The following is a 22,241-nucleotide window of genomic DNA, read 5'->3' as shown; positions in this document are numbered from 1 at the left end:
ACCGAACAAACAGCTCTGCCCTCGAGACGAGACCGACGCAGTCATTCAGAACACACAGCATACCCAAGATGCAGGGCCAAGCCTCGTCATGGAGAACGAAAAGTCAGGGCTGCTTAATCATTTCCTTCCACAGCTGCCATTCGTTTCACGCATAGTTAAAGAGCATAAAAAAATAACGCCAAGGCAGCGGCAAGAGAAAGGCGGGGCACGCCCAACTTTCAATCATCACCTCGCATTTCGCGCAGATTCGCAAGAGACCCCACAATCGCCGTCGCAGGCTTACGCTCGGAGAGAAGATTACGGCCCGGGGCGAGCAGTAGGACGGAAGCAGAGCGGTTACCGAAACTGCACTTATGTAACCCAATTACTTCCACCCCCTCATCACGCTAGCGCGCGCGCGCGGAAAAGCCGCCGGCGCGACCCCTGTACGAAGCCACTCACCACGACGCGCCGCTATCGTGCGCCGCTATCCGACAGCAGCTGGAGTACCAGAGACCCCCTCGACGGTGGGCGTGCACGCTGCCGCCGGACAAATGGATAGAGTGAAGAGCAGAGGCTGCTCTTGGAGGCCGGCTATCGCGCCGCACGAGATCGGCGGGCAGGGAAAAGGACAAAGTATTCATCTTTTTAACGCAACTTGAAACTGATTTATTGAAGGTATAAAACCACGGTATATATACCCACAGGCCTGCGCAGCCGCAGCCTAACAAGTAACCAAGAAACTAGCCATGCAGAAAGCTATCGCACTAGACGCGATAGAAAAATCACCTCAGCATTGCGCAGGGCAATTGAAGTGTCACAATCCGATCCCGCTTTCCTTATAAAAAAACGCCTCCAAGATTTCACGAGCGGTTTTTTGATGACTTCTGCCTAGGATTGACGCGCAACGGAAATACGGTTCACAAGCTGTGCGAGCAAGGCAGTGGTCAACAAGATTCGTGCGCTCCCTATTAGCCAGGTCTTCTGCTGCTCCCCGAGTCGGTCGTTAACGCAACGCCCCGTCTGGCCGATGTATACGTACACTTTGCCACAAGACAGGGGGATCTCGTATACAACGTTCATGGCGCATTTACCAAAGCGGACAGAACGCACGCAGCTATGTCGACTGTTTCTTCCACTCGGCTCTATAACGTGACACCACCGATCAAGTTTCGAGAATCCCGCAGCGCTTTCCGGGGCGACAAGGAAACGGTCAAACTGACCGCCACCGATATCGCTGCCGCCCTTCGCTAGCGCCTGCGAACGGAGATGCAGGCGCCCTCAAGATGCACAGCCACACAATTCACATCCACCTCCGTGCAGCCGTCAGCATGGATTGCCATGCAAGAGGACGCAGCGAAACAAAGTAACCGCCGCGGACGCACAGCGTCCATCCCAGCTCTTCTGGCTCGGAGACTAACCAGCCGCTGCTGCGATTCAGGGAAATATTAACACATTATAGCGACAACCACCGCCTTTTCCCGGCCCCTGCAAAAGGGCTGAGTAAGACGGAGGAGCGAACTTTAAGGCGCCTGCAGACAGGTACTCTACTCTGTCCTGCAATAATAAAACATTACGATCCTAACATGGATGGGCGATGCCCACACTGTGGGGAGACCTGTGATATCTTCCACATGGTGTGGGCATGTACTCAAAATACCCACCTCCCCCCTTCCCCTACCCCTTCCAGAGAGGCATGGGAGACTGCCCTCCTCAACTGCTCCTCGCTTGAGTCCCAAAGGGCTCTGGTGAAACGGGCGAGAGACGGGGCCTCGTCGTGCGGTGTCCCGGACTAGGGACGCCGACCATGTAGCGGGGCCACTCTGTGGCTCCCAAACTCTTTTTCACAAAATAAAAGTTTTCACCACCACCATAACGGTGTCCCCAATATCGGGTCGCACAAGACGTCAAAATGTCCGACCACAGAAGCAAAGTCCCGGGCGCTTACAAGACCGACGCAAGTTTCCGCGAGCAGGCTTCGTTACTATTACCAGGAGCCACGAAAACGAACCCTCGGAGACAGACACTGAAGGGCACGTGATACTGTGCTGTCGGATACAGCTCAAGAACGAAGCGGCAGATGCCCCTCAAAGGAGGCCCTCCGGCCGGTGGAGTCGACCGATTCTCATTTTGGCAATGCAGCAGAGGCTAGGTAGGAAAGGGAGAGAGGCTGGCCTTTGAACCCCGTGCCGTGAGGGGTGAGGTTTTCGTTGTTGGGCCGCAGGGCTAAGAAGCCCACTCCCAACAGCACGGGGACAAAGGCCCGACTCTCGCTTTTTCTTACCTAGCATCCGCTGCACTGACCACGACGTAACAAGAATCGGCCGACGCTACTGGCTAGCGGGCCCCCACTGAGGGCAATTTGCCGCTTCGGTCTTGAGTTGTATTCATCTATACAGAAGCCATCACTTTGCGCCGCCATGATCGAAATGCCGCAGTAATCCTAACATAGCCTACATAGCGCATGTTAGCAAGAAGTGGCCGGATTCTTCTACAACAAAGCAAACCGGTTTATTTAAACTTAAGGATGAAAGAATAAAATAACTGGATCATTGATACGCAGGAGGTTAGGCGGATCTGCAGAGTTGGGGGGACTTTTCCGACGAGTCTCGTTTCGTCGGCGTCTCTCGGTCGTCTCTCCTGGGCCTCGCTCGAAGCATTCGTCGCTTGGTGCTCTCCCCAGCGCGCCTGTCGACGGCTCACGTTACGCCGGCATTCTTCGCTTGCGTGGTGCAGAGGCTTCGGAAATTTACGAGTTCGGAGTCCGAATGCGGGCGCGGGCACGCCTCGTGAGCGCGTGGTTTACGTTGCACGGCGCCGAATGTCCCGGGCCGCGGGGTCTGTGTTTTGACAGGCTTGGGAACGAATGTGCTGCCCATCCCGAGTCAGCGTGGCTCGAAGGCAGCCCCCCATGCGTTGCTCCGCTCGGCGCTCACCGCGTGAACCTTAGAGTCGGATGCGGGGCGCCTCGTGGATACTGTGCAGGAGCGCTGTCTCGCGCGGGCGTGTTGAGACCTCGCGGCGTGTAAGTTATGGGGGTGCTAACCCACACATCCATTGCACACAGTACATGCCTTGCGCCAATACATGCACCAGCACCCCCCGGCTACACGTCCGTCTAAATTGATTCCAGAGCACCATTCCAGGGAACAAGGAGGAAAGATCCGCAGCTTAAGCTGGCGATAAGTGGCCTTACCACACAAACGCACTCGATCTACAACACGCCGACACCGCCTCCGAGGGAGACGCTGTTCACTGCACGATCCAGGTGCAGAGCTGCGCAACAAGCACGAACCCTGAAGACAAGCACAGAGAACACACGCACAACATCAACCGCCCCTGCCAGGTCTGAGGCGGATGCACGCTTGCTGGGCACGCCCTCTCGTATAGTGCTCAAGGCCGCAGGACGAGCCACATTGTAAAAGCGCAGCATTTTAATTAGTTCGCGACAACTGATTATGGGGAAAGGAAAGACCCCTGCCTTATTCAGGTGGACACCGGAACCGCGCCGTGAGGGAAGGGATGAAGCAGTGGATGGCTTCTCAGGATTAATTTCGACCACATAGCACACGGGAGTCTTGAATTTCGCCTCCATTGAAATGAGGCCGCCGCGGCCAAGATTCGATGCCGCGTCTTCATGAAACCGAACGCCACAACCACTGAGCCATTGCGGTGAGGTGGTCAAATGGAGCTTCGCAGATGTTGTTTCTAAACGTCCCATATCCAACAATGAGTGAGAAAAAAAACTGATGTTCCTGGCGCCAAGACATACGCGAGGGAAGAAAAAACGAAGGGAGACATCGAATTAGGCCAAAATGGGGAACACGATCTCTCTCCCTCTGTGCTTCGCTTGACCATGGCATACATAACCCGATGGCGTCTCTCAGATAATGATACGCATGTCGTTCACGTAGCATTTTGCAGCTGTGCGCTGTGAATGGGCAAACAGGAACAAGCTTCTGGCCAGGGAAGGTTGTCCCCGAGCATATAACCTATACGAATTCCCACTATTTACGTGCGGTCAAGGTAGGGACGTCTTTTGGCGCCGCCTTCTGCAGGCATCTAAATGCTTCTCCAGCAAACGGAATACCACTGTTTGCCTCGGCGGGCATGCACAGCCGGCAGCAGAAGTCTGAAGCGCAGCAGTTTCTGACTAAGTGTTTACTGTTTTCATGGCTTCAACGAATGCGCAGCGCGATATACAACCCGAGCAGCCTGAGCAACAACCACCGCAGCAGCACATCCGTTCTCACGCGCGCCAGCCGAGTCATCCTCCCTACCTGCGCGGGAAGCGAGCTAGCACGGGCATGCCTCGCAAACTGCGCAGCACTGAGGAGGCAGCACGGTCGCCGGGACAAGCGAAGAAGCGCGCATCCTCCCGCGGGTGTATGGTTGCCGCGTTCGCTCTCCTCGGCGCCGCCGCGCGAAACAGGATGCCGATCGGTTGCGCGCGGCCTCCGTGGGAACATGTCCCGACGGAGACGTCGACACGACGGCACTACCACAAGCCGTGTTTTCACGCGTCGAGTCTCTGTGAACATACAGCACTGCGCGCGCACTTTTACTGAGCTGCGAAATCCCGGGGTTTTACCTGTCGCATGCAGGCAGTCATTGCAGGAAATCACACAATCGATGCACATGCAAGGAAAATAGCAGCAGTAACACAGCGAATGGAAGCCGCACTGATTTTGTAGAAAACGTGAACCGACGGCATTCTAGCTTATAATTAGGAGGAGGACGGGATGTGAATAGAGGAGAACAGAGAGAGAGTGGATCCCAAGTGAAGGGAGACGCAGCAGGCATCGACAGACACAGGGCGGGAGAGGATGACACAGAAAAAAAGGCAGTCGGAGAGCGCTGCCCTGCATTGGGCTTGATTCGGTTGATGACTATTACGAATATATACTGAACTGGTAGAGTAACGGGAGTTACCTTCACACAGCTAGGGTGCCTTACGTGTTTGCGAAGGATTGCGAACAACCTCCGAAACAGAAGGAAGAACAACGTAAACGCATATCAGTTTTAGTTCTTTTCAGCGCACTTCAAAAGGAGGTAGACGCACGCGTCGACCGACGGACGCCTGGCTACATTCTTTCCGAGCAGGATCTCAAGTGCCTGCACGTTTTAAGCTCAGAAACTAGTCGCCCACTTCAGCTCTCAACGCACTATCGCTGAGAGACGCAGGGTTTTCTATCTGGCATGTTTTGGAACCACGCGACAGGCTACTCACTGTTAATTTTCTTTTTAGTCCCTTTTCTCGCCCATTCTACTCTTCGTTATTGTTTACGAGCAGCATATCCGGATGAGGAAGTCACGGGGCGCGACAACCCAAAATCGTCTGCTCCAGGAGCTGTGCGACGTCAGTGCACGTCAATATCCCCAGGTGGTTGAAATTATTCCGGAGCCCTCAACTACGGCAACTCTTTCTTCTTTCACTCCCACCTTTCACCCTTCCCTTACGGCGCGGTTAAGGTGTCCATCGAGAAGTGGGACTGCGCCATTTCCTTTAATCAAAAACCCCTAAAACATAAATACGCCTCGGCAGGGGAATGCAGTTATGAAGACGATGTACGTATAGACCAGAATCCAGAGCCGCTCCTGGGCGCGGCCATTTTCTGCCGACTGGTGCGCCGCGGTGCGGGCATTTCTTTGGGGACTGCGGGGCTGCGGCAGCTCCGCGGCCGTTCGGGCGGTAAAAAAACATTGCCGAGCATACTTCCGCTGCGTGGCTGTGTTGCAGGAAGTATTCACGTTATCAAAGGGAGCACATTGATGCGTTTTAATGACATTTAGTTTGACATTCACGTGAATTGTGCTGACGCTTAGAACGCGCACGTGCTTATATCGCTACCGTCTTGGTGCTCCACTGCAAAAAAAAAAAAAAACTTTTTGTTCAATATAAAGTATTAGGTGTGCGGCTAGCATGCAGTTCCAATTCCAATGCACTCTTAATCCTTCGGCCATAAAGTACCACCCGCAAACAGGGCTTTCTTGTCGCATGCGTGGTGCACCAGTTTATAAACAAATTACCGCTGTGAGCTTAACTGAGTCGCAGCGCCAACAAAAAACAAAATTTGCCATGGTTTATGCAACCTGGTGCATAAAAACGTACTTTTGCTCAAATTATCAAAGCTTGAATAGATATTAGCAGCGAATCCAGCTTTCACGAATTGTGAGGTCCGAAGTTGCGTTCATTTTATTCGGTAGCTCTCGCCGCGTGTGACAGCATTGCGTAGGCGTTTGGCCAAGTGTGAATGAATGTATTAAAATTGCGCATATTTTTCTATGATTAAGGTAGATAGCAAAAACATAAAGACACTACGGTAAACTCTTTACCCCCCCTTGATCCCTATGACATGCGTGCGCAAAGAGCAACTGAAATCGGTAGCGGTCGTGCTTACAATCCTGTGCATGAAATGTGTTCGATGGGAACTAGAGCAAGCTCAGCGCAAGGAGGTGATCGAAAACACGCGCTTCGTCGCGACAACCTTCAGTCTGCACCTCGCCTATCCAGTTACTACACCACTGATTCAAATCAATAAATCCACAATCCTGCGCCTAAAATTATCATAGATGCTAGCGCACGTAAAAGACGGCAACAAACGACATGCAGTGCAGAAATCTGCTTAGAAGTGCCAGTTTCCAGTCCGTACGGTACCTGGCCGACTACTCCGCGGGAAAAATCCTTGCTGTTTGCAATACTATTCCAGAATTTCCCTGAGCAGCGCCGCCGCACCAGCGGCTCGGTGGAGTAGCGTCGCCGCTGCGGTGCCAGCGTTTAGAATTCTGAGCCAACAGAATATCATCATTGAAAAACGTAGCGCGAAAAACGAGATACAGAAAAGGTGAAGACAGGACACGAGCGCTAATCATCAATATCAATATCATCATGGTGGGCACAAACAACGAGACATTACTCACATCCAAATGAACGGGAAAAAACTCGGAGATGTCACGTTAACGACTAACTGCGCGCAAGATAACCGCAGTACTGTCTGGTAGAGGGAAAATGTGAGTAGTGACGCACAGCACACACCCTCATACGTTATGATGAAGCACTACAACGACAGAAGCGAACACGTAAACATGCATTCTACGCGCGGCGCCGGCGCGACCCGCAGTCCATCGGTCCGCGCGCGCCGATAGATGGCGACTGGTGTCGAGAGTAGGGGCGCGCCAGCAGCCTGCGTGTGAGGGTAAAAGAATCTGGTCTATATCGGAAGATAATTTATATTTACTCTGCAAGACGAAGCCGCGAAGAAAAACCATGAGCTCGGTAATCGCCAAGCCGTTATCTAAACTTTCCTTTTCGCATTTTCCGCCCTTTCTTGGTCGTTAGAATGCACGCTTCCGCACATGAAAATTCACCCGCTCGGACTACCTTAACCAATGCAAAAAGCACCAGTGCGTCTGGGGCGACAGGATCGCCATTCTTATTTCAGCCTCCAAAGCCGAAGCACGCCCGTGAGGGTAATCCAGACGCCCCGCCAGGTCTTTCCGCTGTCTTGTTCCTGGTTACGACAGAAGACTCGCTAGGCGGACAGACCGGCGGCGGCAGAGCTCCCTCTCGACGTCGCTCGATGGACGTGCTCGCCGGCACGGCGCGCACAGAGACGCGTATGCGGACACTGTTAGGGCCCCTTGAAGGGCGCGGCCATGGACTGATAGAAAATTAACAGGTAGAGAAAGACGGCGCGCGCTTTAGCACACCCCACTCCACAGGACGCACACACCATTGCCTCTCCGCCCTGACAGCCGCTGTTACATTTTTTTTCTCAACAGTTAAGCTGTCAACAAAACGATCACAACGAAAAACTCACAATGCCTAGTCTCGGAACGAATGGCATCCGTTCAACGTTCGATTAGCCATCTTTCTCTGCCACTTCTATGCGCAGATAAAGGCGTTTTCCCGAGACAGGAGCGCGAAAGTGCAGCCATCCGTAGCGAGACTGTTCCGCGTGAGCGCTCCCTGTAAACGAAGCAGAATTACGAGCTCGGGAGCCGCATAACAGACTTCGCGTGTAGCCAAAAAAAGCGTACTGCCGCTGCTGCAGGACGCGGCTCCCCACGGCGAGGCTGCCCGCTGCGACGCTGCCTGTCTCAATGCACGCGCAAACGCGGCCCTCGTCTTGCAGGGCTCACGCGCGAAGGCATCACAGCGAATCGCACTTTGCTCGCCGCGGGTCGCGCTACTTTGCCGAGCAGAAAGGGCGCACACTGTGTTCTGTTCCTAGCTACTGAACGAAAAGGCTGGAACTAGAGTCCTTTCCAGTGTGTGTAGCTTCTACGCGTACAGTGTTGTGTTTATTAAGGCGATGGCGTTAATGCTGCCGTTCTGCAGAAAGTCCGGCGTCTTCGTCGGCATTACGAGCTAAAAATCGGCCGGGGTAGGGCGGCCACCTTGGGGCACAAGATTTTGCTCGGCCTCGCGCAACCCGCCACGGTCGAAAAATGGGCCGGTCACACGACCTTGTCCCGTCAACCTAGGTAAAGTGGCATTGTGGCGTCATCATAACCTGCCCACCGAATTGTGAGCAAAAAGCCCGCCGTGGCAGGTGGCAGTTAGATTAATGACTGGTCGCGAGAGGTTGCTCGGGAAGACCAACCTGGGTCGCACAAGCTCTACCGGTGGCAGGCAGTGGCGTTTGTATCGCTTAACGGCTGCACCATTGCGCCAGCAGTGGTACGAGGACTCCCAGCGATCTACGAATGTAGAGTAGAGAATGAACAATTCTGCGTACATAGGCATTAACGCTATCGCCTCATACCCTTAAGGCCGCGCTCCTCCAACTGTTTGTTCTCCGCTTTGCTAAGCAAGCTGGCGACGTTCCCGCGACAGTATTCCGGGTCCCACGTCGCCTCGTCGTCCAGTTGTGGGCCAAGCAGTGTTGAGAAAAACTGCAAGCGGGAGCGTACTGCACGTAGTATTACAATGATGGATCGGAACCCCAGCTGACACACCAAAAGACACGTCTATCGCTGACAGGCACGACAGGCTGTGAAGCGACAGCCGGTGAATAACAGTCCTGGGCGCAACTGCACTGGAACGCGGGCCAAAGCGTTTACCTCACGGTTTGCCTCAAGCGCTAAAATGTATGCAACGTGTGTCGCAACAGATGAACAAAACAACCCCGACAGCGTCATTTCTGACGACAGGCACCCAGTGGAGGCAGCAGTTAGGTAAAACCTCGAGCGGCTTTTCACCGTCAAAGGGCCCCCCTCCCCTTCCAGCCAATGGCGTCGGCCCATTCTCATGAGCCTGCTAGCGTGACAATGCAAGGAGTGGAAGACGCCCCGCCCTGCACTGTCACTATATTGACTATAACTGTCACACTAGCAGCTTCATGAGAATCGGCAGACGCCATTGGCTGGAAGGGGAGGCGGGTCCTTTGACGGTGAAAAGCCGCTACGTTCTCGAGTTGCATGCGACTGTACAAAGGAAACGGGATGAGCAAACAAGTGCACGGGTGCAAGGTGAAAGATTAAGCTGGTGTGTCTAAAGCTTTAAAAGATACACATTTATCGAGGAATGCGCGGTTCCGCGAGCAACGTCAAGGTGTTCATAAGTGCATTCAGGATCCTACAGGCGCGATTCGGTTGGCAGGGGGACGGGTAAGCACCGACGTGGGAGAGAATTGCCAGCTGCCATTTCCCTCGCCAGGCTACAGAAGCGTCTACGGCAGTTAGCCCGGTCGGTGCACTATTCGAAGGCACTGCGTTAGCCAGGGTCGAAGAGCGGCACAGGAAGGAAAAGATTCCACGCAGGGGCCAAGAAAGAAGATGGGGAGTGAGAGGGGAAATACAAGGACGCAACTCAAGTGCACTACTCAAACAAAGAAAACGATTGCGACTCGCCTTGTTCTCTCGAGCAGAAGCGTTCTGCAAGGAGAAGGACAATGGTTGTGGTAAAGTGCTCACAACATCAGAAACCAACACACAGCACATAACACAAAATAAACACAACCATAACAATTCATGCAGCCTCACTTGCACCTCCGTTGCTGTTGTTATTGTTGCTGAACGTGGTGCTCAAACAAAGCAAATGATTTAAGGACCGTGAACAAAGACCGTCTGTCACAAAGCTATAGTATTAAGGCTCCAGTTGTGCACTAAACCTGGCGTCGTCGGTGTCGTCCCCGTTGTGACCGAAAAGTCCCCGAAGAGGCAACCAGGTGGGCCACTTTCGTCACGTGACCTTATGGCGTCATCACAACCTGCCCACCCGATTGTGAGCAAACTGACCACTGTGGCAGGTTAAATTAATGACTGATCGCTACTGAAGGGTAACCCGGGTCGTTCGAATGTTTGCGCGCGCATACACGAAACAAACCCCGGCTGTCTTGTGAGATCGGCGACCTCACAAAATAGCCGAGCGCATGCAATGCCAATTACGCCATGCCATGGCCAAAGTGTTAGTTCGTGCGCCACACACGTGTATCCGCTGTGGTTTTGCACTGAACGTCAAAAGAAAGGGTGGCACAAGCCCTCCGGTTAAAGGCGTTTTAAACTGTACACAAACTCAGTCGAGTTTAAGCGCACAGAAGATAGTCTTTTATTTTAAAAAGCTAATACGAGCATAACAGCAGTAAGCACAGTATGGGCATCGAAAACATTTTCGCTGCACAACTTCCACTTAATAACGACAAACAGCTGCCGACCATGGGCGGTACACGGAGAAGGCAGACGAGGGGGGGATCACTCGCTAGAATAATGCACCGCTGAGTGCAAGCAACCAGAAAAAAAAAAAAAGGAAGAGCGAAACATGAATGGATGAATGGTGCTCAGAGGAGCATTTGTGTTCCTTCCGCCAGGACATAGTGAGGAAGACCCCGCTCTACTACGCCAATGTGGGCCACGCAGGTAGGCACACTAACTCGACACAACGCAGGCGCGCGCGTTGAGCACTGCTTACGAATTATCAAAGTTGATGTCAGCTCGCAAAATCGCGCCTGTCCGGCGTGGCCTATTTCGAAATGGACCCGCCGTTAAAGCACGAAGCGACGTCTTTTTTTTTTCTTTTTTTTCTGAGCTCCGTCTACAGCGGGCGAGGGGCTCGGGACACGAGCGGTGAGAGGACCACGGCCCGCACGCATTTCTTTTTTCTTTTTCCTCTCCCTCGACTTGCCGGGGACCGAGCGGAGTCGGATGTTCGCTCGCGCGTCAGTCAGAAGACGGCCCTTATCAGCGGCCACGAGTCCGCATGCAGCAAAGCTAAAGAGGCGAGGGAGCAAGATGGCCGACAGCTGACGAGCCAGAAGGGAAACAACTGGAGCCTCACGGCCCGCAGCATTCGCACAATCCACCCGCTGGACATGCCGCAGCTGCCTTCGCAAAGTGACAACATTCGAACAGGAACTCGCAGATGGACGCTCGCGTTGCGACAGTCCTGCTTCTGCGATCGGCTACTCTGCAGGACCGACCCAAAGAGAACACTCCTCGCATTTTCATTCCAAGTCGGCGGCGCGGCCCAACGCAAGCCGCCCGGAATGCGCGCCTCTCTACTACTCGCGTGTGTCGCGGTGGCATCATCGTAAAAGGCCTGCCTCGCCTCGGGCGGCGGAGGAAAAAAGACCTCCGGCGAAGATCTCTGGCCGATTATTGTGCCCGGGCATTTCCGCCAAGAGCCACGTCGCCCGAGATAAACGCCGAACGAGAGCAAGTGCGCCACGGGGCCCTGTGGCTTGTTTTCACTCCGCACACACACACCCTGAAGCACGGCGTCTGAACACGAACACGATTCACCGCCGCGCGACATGCGACCAACCGAGCGAGTGAAAGCCACGCCGCGCCGATCACACCTCCGCCGCAGCCCTCTCGTGCACCGATACGATCGCATGAAAAATTCACGAGGCGTCCGGCCACCGTATTATATCGTATCTCGCGAAACACGCTCGTGACGTCAAAAGAGGGGCGCCTTTCATCACAGCCGGCAGTGCTCGGACGGGTATACCAGCAGGCATCCCCGCCATAAGAGCACCGCCTCTCACGACCAGAACGGCGTCGTCCGTCTGGCCGAGCGCGAGTGTCGCCTTCCTGCACAACGACTAGCAGGCCACGCAGAGAAGCCCGTCACGGCCGAGTCACCGAAATTAGTGGCCACACGTCAGCTAACGGTGACGCTCATCATCACAAAGCGCAAAGCGGGCACGAAGCCCTCTTTGGCCTCATCAGCCGCGTTCCCTGCAGGGCCCGACGGCTGACGTGGCCCATTCGATCAGCTAAGAAAGGCGGTATCAAGACCACACAGCGTTCGCTCGTGCTTTGTATCTGCCAAGGACGATGGCGTTTGCCAACCCTCGATGAGTCGCCCCTCTATACACTGGGCACTTCCGTGAGCAGCGCTTCCGTGGCCTTGCCAAAGCGCGAGATAGGACTATCGAAACTAGACGGACGCCCGCAGGTGTTTACGAATCAGCATATCAGTTATTTTAATGTTTTTATTTTTTAAAGATGACGTGAGCTTGTCCCGCGGCGGTTAGATATTTAACTGTCTTTTTTTTTCGATTAAACAGCCAGTTGACAGTTCGGCGCTTGTACGTGCCTATCCTTTCCCTCGTCCTTCGTTTTAGTCGCGCTGTTTCGTTCTTTCAAGATGTAACACCAACTCGCCCACTACGCTATGTTGCTCCCGCTTATCCCTCCCGTTTAATGCATACACCTCACACACAGCGCGCGGAAACTCCACGTCTCCGCTCACGTCCCTACTGACTGGAGTGATATTAAAATCACACCCTAGTTCGACGCTGCCAGTCCAAGCAAACAGGGAACCTTGCTATCGGCTAGACTGGCCGGAAAGTGTGGGAAGTCGCTAGTCGACTCCGGTCCTGACCCCTGGGAAACCGCGCTCTTACAGGCTGCTACGCTACCACACTTCGGAGTCCGCCCCTCAAGGAAACCACCGGCGGCCCTGCTTTTATCACCACCTGCGCCCAGCCCTCAGCCGGGCCGATAAGATAGAGCACGGCGCAATTTTCGTCATCACGCCCCTCTCTGCGTAAGCGACATTCACGGTTATCTCCAGCTGCCATCAAAGCCAAGAAGAGAAAGAAAAAAGGGACGACGCGCAGACATCACATCCGGGCTCCGCGCCGCAATGAGCGCGCCCTGCCTGCGGAGAAGGCGGCCTTCACCGCACCCCGCGGCGCTCACATTCACTTCTACCTCGAAGCTGCGGCAACACGGGAAGGACTGAAACCACTACACTCAGAAGTAACAGTAGTGACGACCTCAAGCGCAAACACCCCAAAAAGAAAAAGCACGCGCCAACATTAAGGTTGACTGCTCCAGTGTTCTCCTACATACCCCAAAACGAACCCCCCCAAAAAAACATACCCGCTGAAACAGTTCACCGCTGAGATAACTGCCGCCAACTAAAATAAAGCAAAGTGCAAATAGGCCTCACACGGTAAAGTATTGTGGGAGCCCAAGAACACCGCCAACCGAATCGTTGTTCCCTTGCTGCGTGTCCTCTGGAACAGCTTCAGAGTGGATCCACACAGCGGACCGAACAGCACACTAATGGCGTATTCAAATCGGTGATCCGGAGCAGATCCCCAATCCGCGAAGGAGCAGTGGGTCTACGGAGCCAAGGGACCACACCATCGCGGTCTGTCCAGAACTCAGGATCTGAATCCAAATCGTCCATTGAAGCACGCTCTTCGCTACCGCCGAGCAAGACAACTTGCTCTGGATCCCGAATTGGAATACGCCATAAGTCTACGGTATCTGCCGCGAACGGCTCGCTCACAGTGTCTCTTCAATCCGTGCCGCTGAGTCACGTGACATTCATTCAGTAGGTTGGGGCAACCAACAAGAATGGAAAATAATAGCCCCTGCCTGCACCATGTACGTGCAACCGGCTTAAACCAACTGTTAGATTAGGATAGCCATGGGTCAATTTTAAGTTTTGCCACCTGAAGGTTGAAAAATAAAATAAACGTATACCTACTAGCTGTCGAGTGGTTTTCGAGGTTTTTCGATGAGTCACGTGAAAATCGATCCGCAGAGCACAACTGTGACTCGGTTTGTATGGAGGTAGTCCAGTTTAGAACCTTTGCCCAACAGCTTACTCTCTTTCGCCTGCGCGCGAAATGGCCGGAAAGCAGGGATCGCTTGATTGCCTCAGTTTTCACCGTCGTACCTGTGCCGAGAATAAAGGTAGCCCAGGCTAGCCCTCGCAATCAACAACCGCATGGCGACCTTTTCACGGACCAGTGCTAAGGTAATGTCCGATGTCCGATACGGAGCAAACTGAACCAGACCTGCCCCCCCCCCCCCCAAAGAAAGAAAGAAAGAAAGAAAGAAAGAAAGAAAGAAAGAAAGAAAGAAAGAAAGAAAGAAAGAAAGAAAGAAAGAAAGAAAGAAAGAAAGAAAGAAAGAAAGAAAGAAAGAAAGAAAGAAAGAAAGAAAGAAAGAAAGAAAGAAAGAAAGAAAGAAAGACGACGATGCTCTCCGTGTGCGTTTTCCGTACCTCCCAGCATGTTCAAGCTGGATTTTTTTTAATTGAACGCTGAGATAATCAGTCTGACCAATCAAAGTGATTAGATGGGTCACCTCTCGCACGTGCTGATCCTATCGCAACGAACTACCAACACAGCTCTGTGGGCCAGAAAGCCAGGTTCTGTAGGACCGCCGAGAACTACACGGCCGCATACCTCCTTTCTCTGCTATCGAGACGAAGGCTGACCTCGGATGCCTTGCTTAGAAAAAGAAAGAGGCGCATTGGCTGCGCATACGAATTAGTATTACCAGGTTGCAAATGCGAGGCGTCACGCCGACTGCCATGCGACACACTGCAAACGATGCCGCGTGCTAGCGGCTGCCGCAAAGAACCGCGAAAGCTAGACGGAGGCCCATCCTCTCCTTACAGACTGCACGGGGCCGTCCAGTCGAGTACCAAGTCCAGTTATGCCTGACGACAGTCATATTGCACAAACAACACTATGTGTATTTACTAAATTTACAAGCAAGCAACTGGATAGGTTATACATTGCATTGCTTCCTTGCTCACTTACTTTTAATTGGTTTACTTGCTTTTTATTGATTGTGTCATTGTGACTCCCCCCCCCCCCCCCCCCCCCTTTTCAATGCAATGCCTCACGGCGCGGTGGGCACAGTAATCAATAAATAACAATAATAAATACAGTAACCGGCCAGAAGATTGTGGTCCCTCTGCTCGTTTACTGGCGCCGGACGACTTGTCGCAGTGACACAACACGGTGACAAAGGGCCGTCTCATTCACTTCCCTGCCTAGAATTGACTACAGAGCCACAGAAAGTTTACCGCGAACAGATGTTTTAACAGCTATCCCCCCCCCCCCCCCCCCTAACGCTTCAGTGTGCCCCCCCCCCCCCCCCTTGCCGACGGGCTGAGATGCACTCGCTCCCGCCCATACGCACAAAACACGGCCACCTTAATGAACCCACTTGCAGTTCGGAGGTGCGAGAACGTCAGCAGCCGCATAGCCAGACGGACGACACAACTGCGCTGCAGATCTACGCATGCATTTCTCGTATTTCGACTCAGATCTGCCCTGTTTTACACGACAAACGATCTTAGCACATGTAAACGGCTCCCAATGCGTGAACCACATTTTGAATTCAACCGAAAATAATAAGAAATAAATTGGTTTTTGAGGAAAGGAAATGGCACAGTATCTGTCTCACATACCTCGGCGGACACCTGAACCGCGCCGTAAGGGAAGGGAGGAAGGTAGGAGTGAAAGAGGAAACAGAGAAAGCCTGTGTTGTCCGTTTCTTTCTCTGCTCTCTTCTTTGGCTTTCGGCCTTGCGCTGCTTCAAATCAAACAATGAATGACCAACTCGCCCATCAGCTTGTGCTTTCAGAGAAAGGGGTGCCGTAGTGGAGGTCTCCGGAATAATTTCGACCACCTGGGGATCTTTTAACGTGCACCGACATCGCACAGCACACGGGCGCCTCTTGCGTTTCGCCTCCATCGAAACGCGGCCGCCGCGGTCGGGTTCGAACCCGGGTATTCCGGCTCGGTAGACGAGCGCCTTACCACTGAGCCACCGCGGCGGGTCAAACCCTCGACTGTCGCATTGGGGCCAACATGCCGCAGTAAAACAGACTAAGGCCCGAAGCAGCAACAACCTATTTAGTGCTGAGGCCAGAGGCTGCAAGATTCACCCCACGAAAAAAAAAAGAAAAAAAGAAAGACATACAGGGACGGCGCAGCGGCAAAATATCCAAAGCAACCAGTAGACAATCTGCCTTATCTCTGACGTTTCCCGAGACGAAATGGCGCGACGTCTTATCTAGGGGCTCGGCAAGCAAGAACCTTGCATAGACACCGACTTGCATCAGCATGCCGTGCACCCGCGAGAAGCACCGGGGCTCGCTCCGCTATCGACGATGAAGATAACGGCTCAGTGCCCACTGAGCATTACGCAAAAGATAACCGCCCTCACCGCCGAACTCACGGCGACCGAGCTCGTAAAGGAGAAACTAAATGAGAAAACAAAGGGGGCGTGGGGTTCCTTCTTCAAAAGCGTGCATGAAAGCACACATCTTTGAGAAGTTGAAACGCGTAGATACCACGCAAAAAAAAAAGAGAAAAAATCCGTCCACAAAACCCGCAATAACAAACGGACAAATTTCTGTCCCGCACACCCGTGAGCCCAGAAATGTGAGGAAAAGACACTCAGTACGCAGAACACGGAACGAAGTGCTCGCCTTGAATGCGTCTTCCCTCTTCTGACCAAAATCATTTTCCTCATCAGCATGTAGCAAAACGCTCAAAAGTACGAGTTCTCGAACCGCGCGTTCTCCCTTATATGATAAATCTGTCATCGGTCTCTGTTTCCTCCTGCTATTGATTGGGAACTATATAAAGCACTAAACAGAAAAAAAATTTAAGTTTCTTTCTCAAAAGCGGGAGAGCAGAAGGAGGGGTCCTCTTACGAGTGACACAAGGCTGCAAATTCAGTTCGCCTAACGAAGCCCGCAAAGAGCCGATTACACGTGTACTGGACTCTAATTATGTATGACTGCTGGCTTTCTCGCGTGTTATTAGAAAGGCGAGGGCTGGGATCAGAGATACTGAACATATATTAAACATTTCGCGCAGCGCTCCGCAAGAAGGAAGCCATTGCCGGCCACGTCAGCGTAGTGTGACTGTTCACGCCATAGTTTCTAAGTATTACCTAGATGGAAAGATGGCGCCACCGATGCCGGTAAGGCGAGATTTCATGTTTGGCTTGGCTAGTGTTGGTCCGAAAACGTGGATTGTACCTCGAAACTGGTAGGTAATGATCTCCTCTGTGCGCAGATTAAATTATTTCAATATTAAGTTTTTCACTTCTTAAATAGATTTAACGCAAGTGAAAGCGCAGTGTTAGGATGAAATGGAAACTTTGACAGCATTTCTTCGAGTCCCTCGTGAAAGGTCGCATTTTTACGACTGAATCCACGTTTTATGCCCAACAATAGTCAAGCCAAGTGAGAAGCCTCGCCTTCCCGGCATTCCTGCATCCCTCCATGGTGGATAAAGTGTAGCGCCGCCAGCTTTCCCTCTAGTTAAATTAAGAAATTTACGGATTCCAGTCATCCTTTTCCAGTTGTGGTCCTTTTACATGTCGGACCAACTGGCCCAGAACTTCGCCATGCTGATTCAGCGGACTAAATAAGCGGACAATTTTGACGCAAGGAAACTTTTACAGCGGACATTTGTGACTCGTCGTCACAAAGGCAGGGAGGGAAGCCCCATCACATGTGTCAACTCTGCCAGCCATTAACGATGAAGATAAAGGTAGCAATGAACCGAGCGGATCCAAGGTTAAGCTGAGCTTGCACGACGTCGTTCAGCACATCACAACTTTCAAGGCCTACAGCAGCAAGACGACGGTTCGGCTCAAGTTCTGCAACTTCCACAAATTAACGAAAAGCTACTGCAGGTTCGCTTGTAGAATTCGCGCAGCGTCATTCAGCACATCGAGACAGCCAAAGGAATTCTCAGAGCAGCGAGAACACTGCACTGCTCAAGTTCTGCAACTAGGTGTTAGAAATGCAGTGCAAAGTTACTGCAGGTTCGTGCAACTGACTCGGGAGGCCCTTCATCGTTCAGTTTTTTTTTTTTTAATATATAGCAAAGTTTCGTGCCGTGAGGTTGCGTTGGAAAGAACTTATTTTTGTGCCCCTCCCTTTTTACTCCGGACACTACGGATGTTTTCTTCCTGATCATGCGAGGCCGTTACAACGAACTTTGCACGCACGCACGCACGCACGCACACACGTCACACACACACACACACACACACACACACACACACACACACACACACACACACACACACACACACACACACACACACACACACACACACACACACACACACACACACACACACACACACACACACACACACATATGCGCGCGCGTACTTGAGGGAAGCTTAGCACTAATTTTTAGAAAGGCTTTTTGAAGCAAGAAGATTGCTTATGCGGCAAAGTAATAACAGTGTTGGCGGACGTCAGAAAACCGCTGAATCATGTAAACTAGTACGTCGTCTAATTTCTAACAGTTAACTTTCAACTATTACAGACAGACGGCTGGTTGCAATTAGAGATCTAAAGCTTACCATTAGTAATACCCATATGTTTCGTAATTAGAGATCTGAAGCTTATCATTACTAACACCCATAAGTTTCCAGAATTTCAAAAGCCTGATTACCCTCAGCGCTAAGGCTGGACGATGGACCTCTCCCTGTTTGCAAACAATCTGGCGTCAGTGGAGCACGTGGGCAAGCAGGCGTGCCAAAAGAAAACAGGCTTGGTTGGCAAAAGCGGTCTTTCCGGTCCGCGGCCTGCCGCCTGCTGTGCAGAGCATCGCGAGCTCTCCGACGAAGTTTATTTTCTGCCTGAAATTATGCATTAACTATAATAAGGTAAGCCGAAGTGCGCGGCACTTCAGTGGCCGGATCCATTAGGGCCCTGCAGCTGGAAAAAATGATCTAGAGTCTGGCAAACATGCACTTCAGGTATATTTTCGTGTATCTAGTTAAAACAAGCCTGGCCTGAGCAGTGAGCAGGCATCGAAATCGCATCATCCACTTGAAAAATATAGGATCTCGCAGAGGGAGGCATGGTGGCAAGGGCGTTGGCAAGGGAGGCGCGGTACGCGAAGGACGTAGGGGCTAAAGCCCATCCATGACGTTTTCTGCCGAGCAGGGGCTTTAGTATAGGCCGCCACAAGGCAGGCGTAGATCGAACAATACCATCTCAGCTAGACAACAAAGCAGACTGCGCTCAAGCTGGGGGCGGCTGGACCTCTCCCTCGCGTGCATTGGGCGAGGGGGGTCACCGTCCCGAAAGACGATGTGGTACATGTACACAGTGGCGTGCGGCTCAGCGAGACACCCTATAGAAAATACGACACCCGCTGTCGTATTCACGTAAACGCGGCTTATGGAGCCTTCATCATCCGAAGTTGGCTCGCTCGCGTCTACATAACCAAGCGAGAGGGAGAGCAAAGCGTGGCCGGAAGCGGCAAAAAGTTCACTGCCGACGAAGTACGAGACCATCGCAACGCAGTGAGACAAAATTCACCCCCCGAGCATCCGACAACAGCACAAATACACACTCAGGACCTTCTAAAAACACACCGGGCGTTTTTAGAAGGGCCAAGATTTAAAAAAAAAAAAAGTAACTTGCATTTTATTTTTTTTTAGCCCTGGGGCTATATTGGGGGCTAGGGCGGGCACTAGGTAAGAGGCAGAATGCGTTAAGTAGTTCGCTAATTAACTACGTTAACTTTTCTAACTGTTACTTAGGGGAAACGTTGTATTTGCATTACTGGAGATAAACCTCCAAACAGTCTAGCCAAGAAAAAAAAGTTCATGAACAAATTTTTAGCGCACATTACCAAGCGAAAAAGATTCAAGGGGAGCACTTAAGTCACCTGAGGTGCCGCAAGGCCAAAGCCTCTGTGCCATTCTGCTGAGCTGTCTGGAACGCTTCTGATTCTTCATTGTGTGCATTTGTTTGGTGTTATGCTCTTTATAACCGATTTCGAGTTTCGACATACTACACCTTCGTTATATGCGGTGTGTTCGTTATAACCGACCTCGAGTTACGACATACTACACCTTTATTTCCAACGTTTGTGGTTTATGGGGGTTTAACGTCCCAAAGCGTCTCAGGCTATGAGGGACGCCGTGGTGATGGCCTCCGGAAATTTCGACCACCTGGGGCTCTTTTACGTCCACTGACATCGCACAGTACACGGGCCTCTAGAATTTCGCCTCCATCGAAATTCGACCGCCACAAAGACCAACAAGACAAATCGTTTGACATCACTTCGTTTGCGCGTGATGGACGTTTGAAGTTTCAAGAAGTCACGGTTTAAGGAAACAAAGGTCGTCGGTGCGAATCCCATGGCATGCTATGGTTTGAATACACTAGTAATTTTATGCTCCGTACCGCGCTGAATCGTTTGATACCCCTCCGAACATTCTACGACAATTAGGTGGTCCACAATCTGTGTACCAATGGTAACACCCACTGGTCCATAGGGGAACGAAGGTGTACTACCATATGCGGAGTGCCGCACTGTTTAACTAGGTTTGATTGACAGCTCGCGTGATTTCGCATGACTTCGACTTGTGACGTCACAGGTATGACTGACAAGTTCGCGCGGACGGACACGCAGGCTTTTCGCCTTTATAAGCAATATATGAAAAAGGAAAGGAAAGGCCTATAACGCCTATAAAGGAAAGCAAAAGGCTTTCGCCTTATACAGTAGGCAGCTTCATACCGTAATCCAGCGGCGGTGAGCGCCTCTGGAGTAGATTTCTCCGCCCTGCGCTTTGCACCACACTGATTACGCCACCTGTCGCCCAGGCTGGCCAGGGCCGGCTTTCTCGCTGCCAGTTTCGTTTCGCTCCGTGTCGGAACTGAATGCATGCTGTTAAAGCCGGCCATAACAAAGCCGGCCGGCTATAACAGCATGCATTCAGTTCCGACACGGACGAATCAAGAACGAAGCGGCTTTTCCCCATCAAAGGACCCCCTTCCAGCCAATAGCGTTGGCCGATTCTCACGGACGGGTGGCGCCGCCTCTCGGCGCTTCCCTCGTCGCCGTAATGGGCCGCGGCGCCAGACGGCGTTGGAGTGAGCAGTCTGTCGTTGGGTTTCTGTGGAGTTTGTTTCGGTGCTCTTAATTTAGGTAGTGTTGTGCGTGAAGATGTCCTGTGAAACGAAATCTAGGCCTTATTGTGTTGTTGGTAGCACTAACAGCTACGCAACCTCGTCGGATGCTTCTAAGCCAATACATTTTTTCCCTATTTTGGCACCGCATTTTGCATACACACTTACATACAATATATCACGTTTTCTTGCGAAACTTTAATTAAAATGCAAGCTGCGCTTTTTTTCCCGCAATAAAAAGTTGCGAGTATGTGCACTCTAGGTCCTCAAAGCTCATGTCTCTCAAGGAAGTCATAATATGAGCAGCGAAAATCTCAAAACTTTGCAACAAAAATCGCGATCGCACCATTCGGTTGTGAAACTGAGGGAAACTCTTCGGAAGCTAGCAAAGTACCCCCACGCATTATTAATGCGAAAGCATTTCTCGTCTCATGAGTGGCGTGTACAGGGCCTGTCATCAGAGCGTGTCGGCAGAGTGTGTCATCAGAGCGTGTCGGCAGAGTGTGTCATCAGAGCGTGTCCACATGAACTGTCAATCGTTCATCATCGGATTAATTAGCTACATATTTTATTATCATGCATGAATAATTAGATAACTAATATGATTAATTAACAGCAAATAATTAACTTGACGAAGTAATTAATGGGTTGAAATAATCAATTGACGAATTAAGCGGTAATTTAACCGAACCTGTGAACTGGCTAATTACTTATTTAATCAAACAATTAAACTGCACTGATTTCAGCTAAGTCAGCAAAATGGTTAATTAAATTATTGACCGAATTAATTAGTCCAATTAGTGAATTTCATAGATTCATTGTTGTGCTTACTAGACGCCCTAGCAACGGGACCCGCGTCTTCGGATGCGGGATGCGTCCAACTGCATGCAGGCAGTAATACGGCATGTAAAATCCGTTTTGTGTATTACAACGGTTTTGTCCGAAGGAATGAAGTTGCACTTACTTCCAGATACTACATATCCGAGCTTAGCGCATTCAGCTTTGTCTGTGGTATGCACTTACCGCGTATGAGCGCGACCACGCCTTGAACCTTGCCCATCGCAGAACGACCGCCACGGACATCCTCGCTGAGTGC

The 22,241-nt window shown here is 51.8% G+C and overlaps 1 protein-coding gene across 3 annotated transcripts in view; it reads right to left on the bottom strand.

The window, feature by feature from the left end:
- Positions 1-22,241, bottom strand: part of Nt5b (5' nucleotidase B) — a 92,318-nt gene that overhangs the window by 35,260 nt on the left and 34,817 nt on the right. Inside the window, exon 3 of one of the 3 annotated variants that reach the window (XM_089578636.1) lies at positions 9,835-9,858. The exons of 1 other annotated variant lie outside the window; for it this stretch is intronic. In XM_089578636.1, the coding sequence (XP_089434762.1) occupies positions 9,835-9,858 (24 nt within the window). Of the gene's footprint in view, positions 1-9,834; positions 9,859-22,168; positions 22,188-22,241 lie in introns of those variants that run through there. One more of the 3 variants, XM_089578635.1, reaches the window with a different exon arrangement.

This window comes from Amblyomma mixtum, chromosome 3 (genome assembly GCF_055824585.1).
Source record: "Amblyomma mixtum isolate Tamu chromosome 3, ASM5582458v1, whole genome shotgun sequence".
Classification (NCBI taxonomy): domain Eukaryota; kingdom Metazoa; phylum Arthropoda; class Arachnida; order Ixodida; family Ixodidae; genus Amblyomma; species Amblyomma mixtum.
This window is presented reverse-complemented; position numbering and strand designations above follow the sequence as displayed.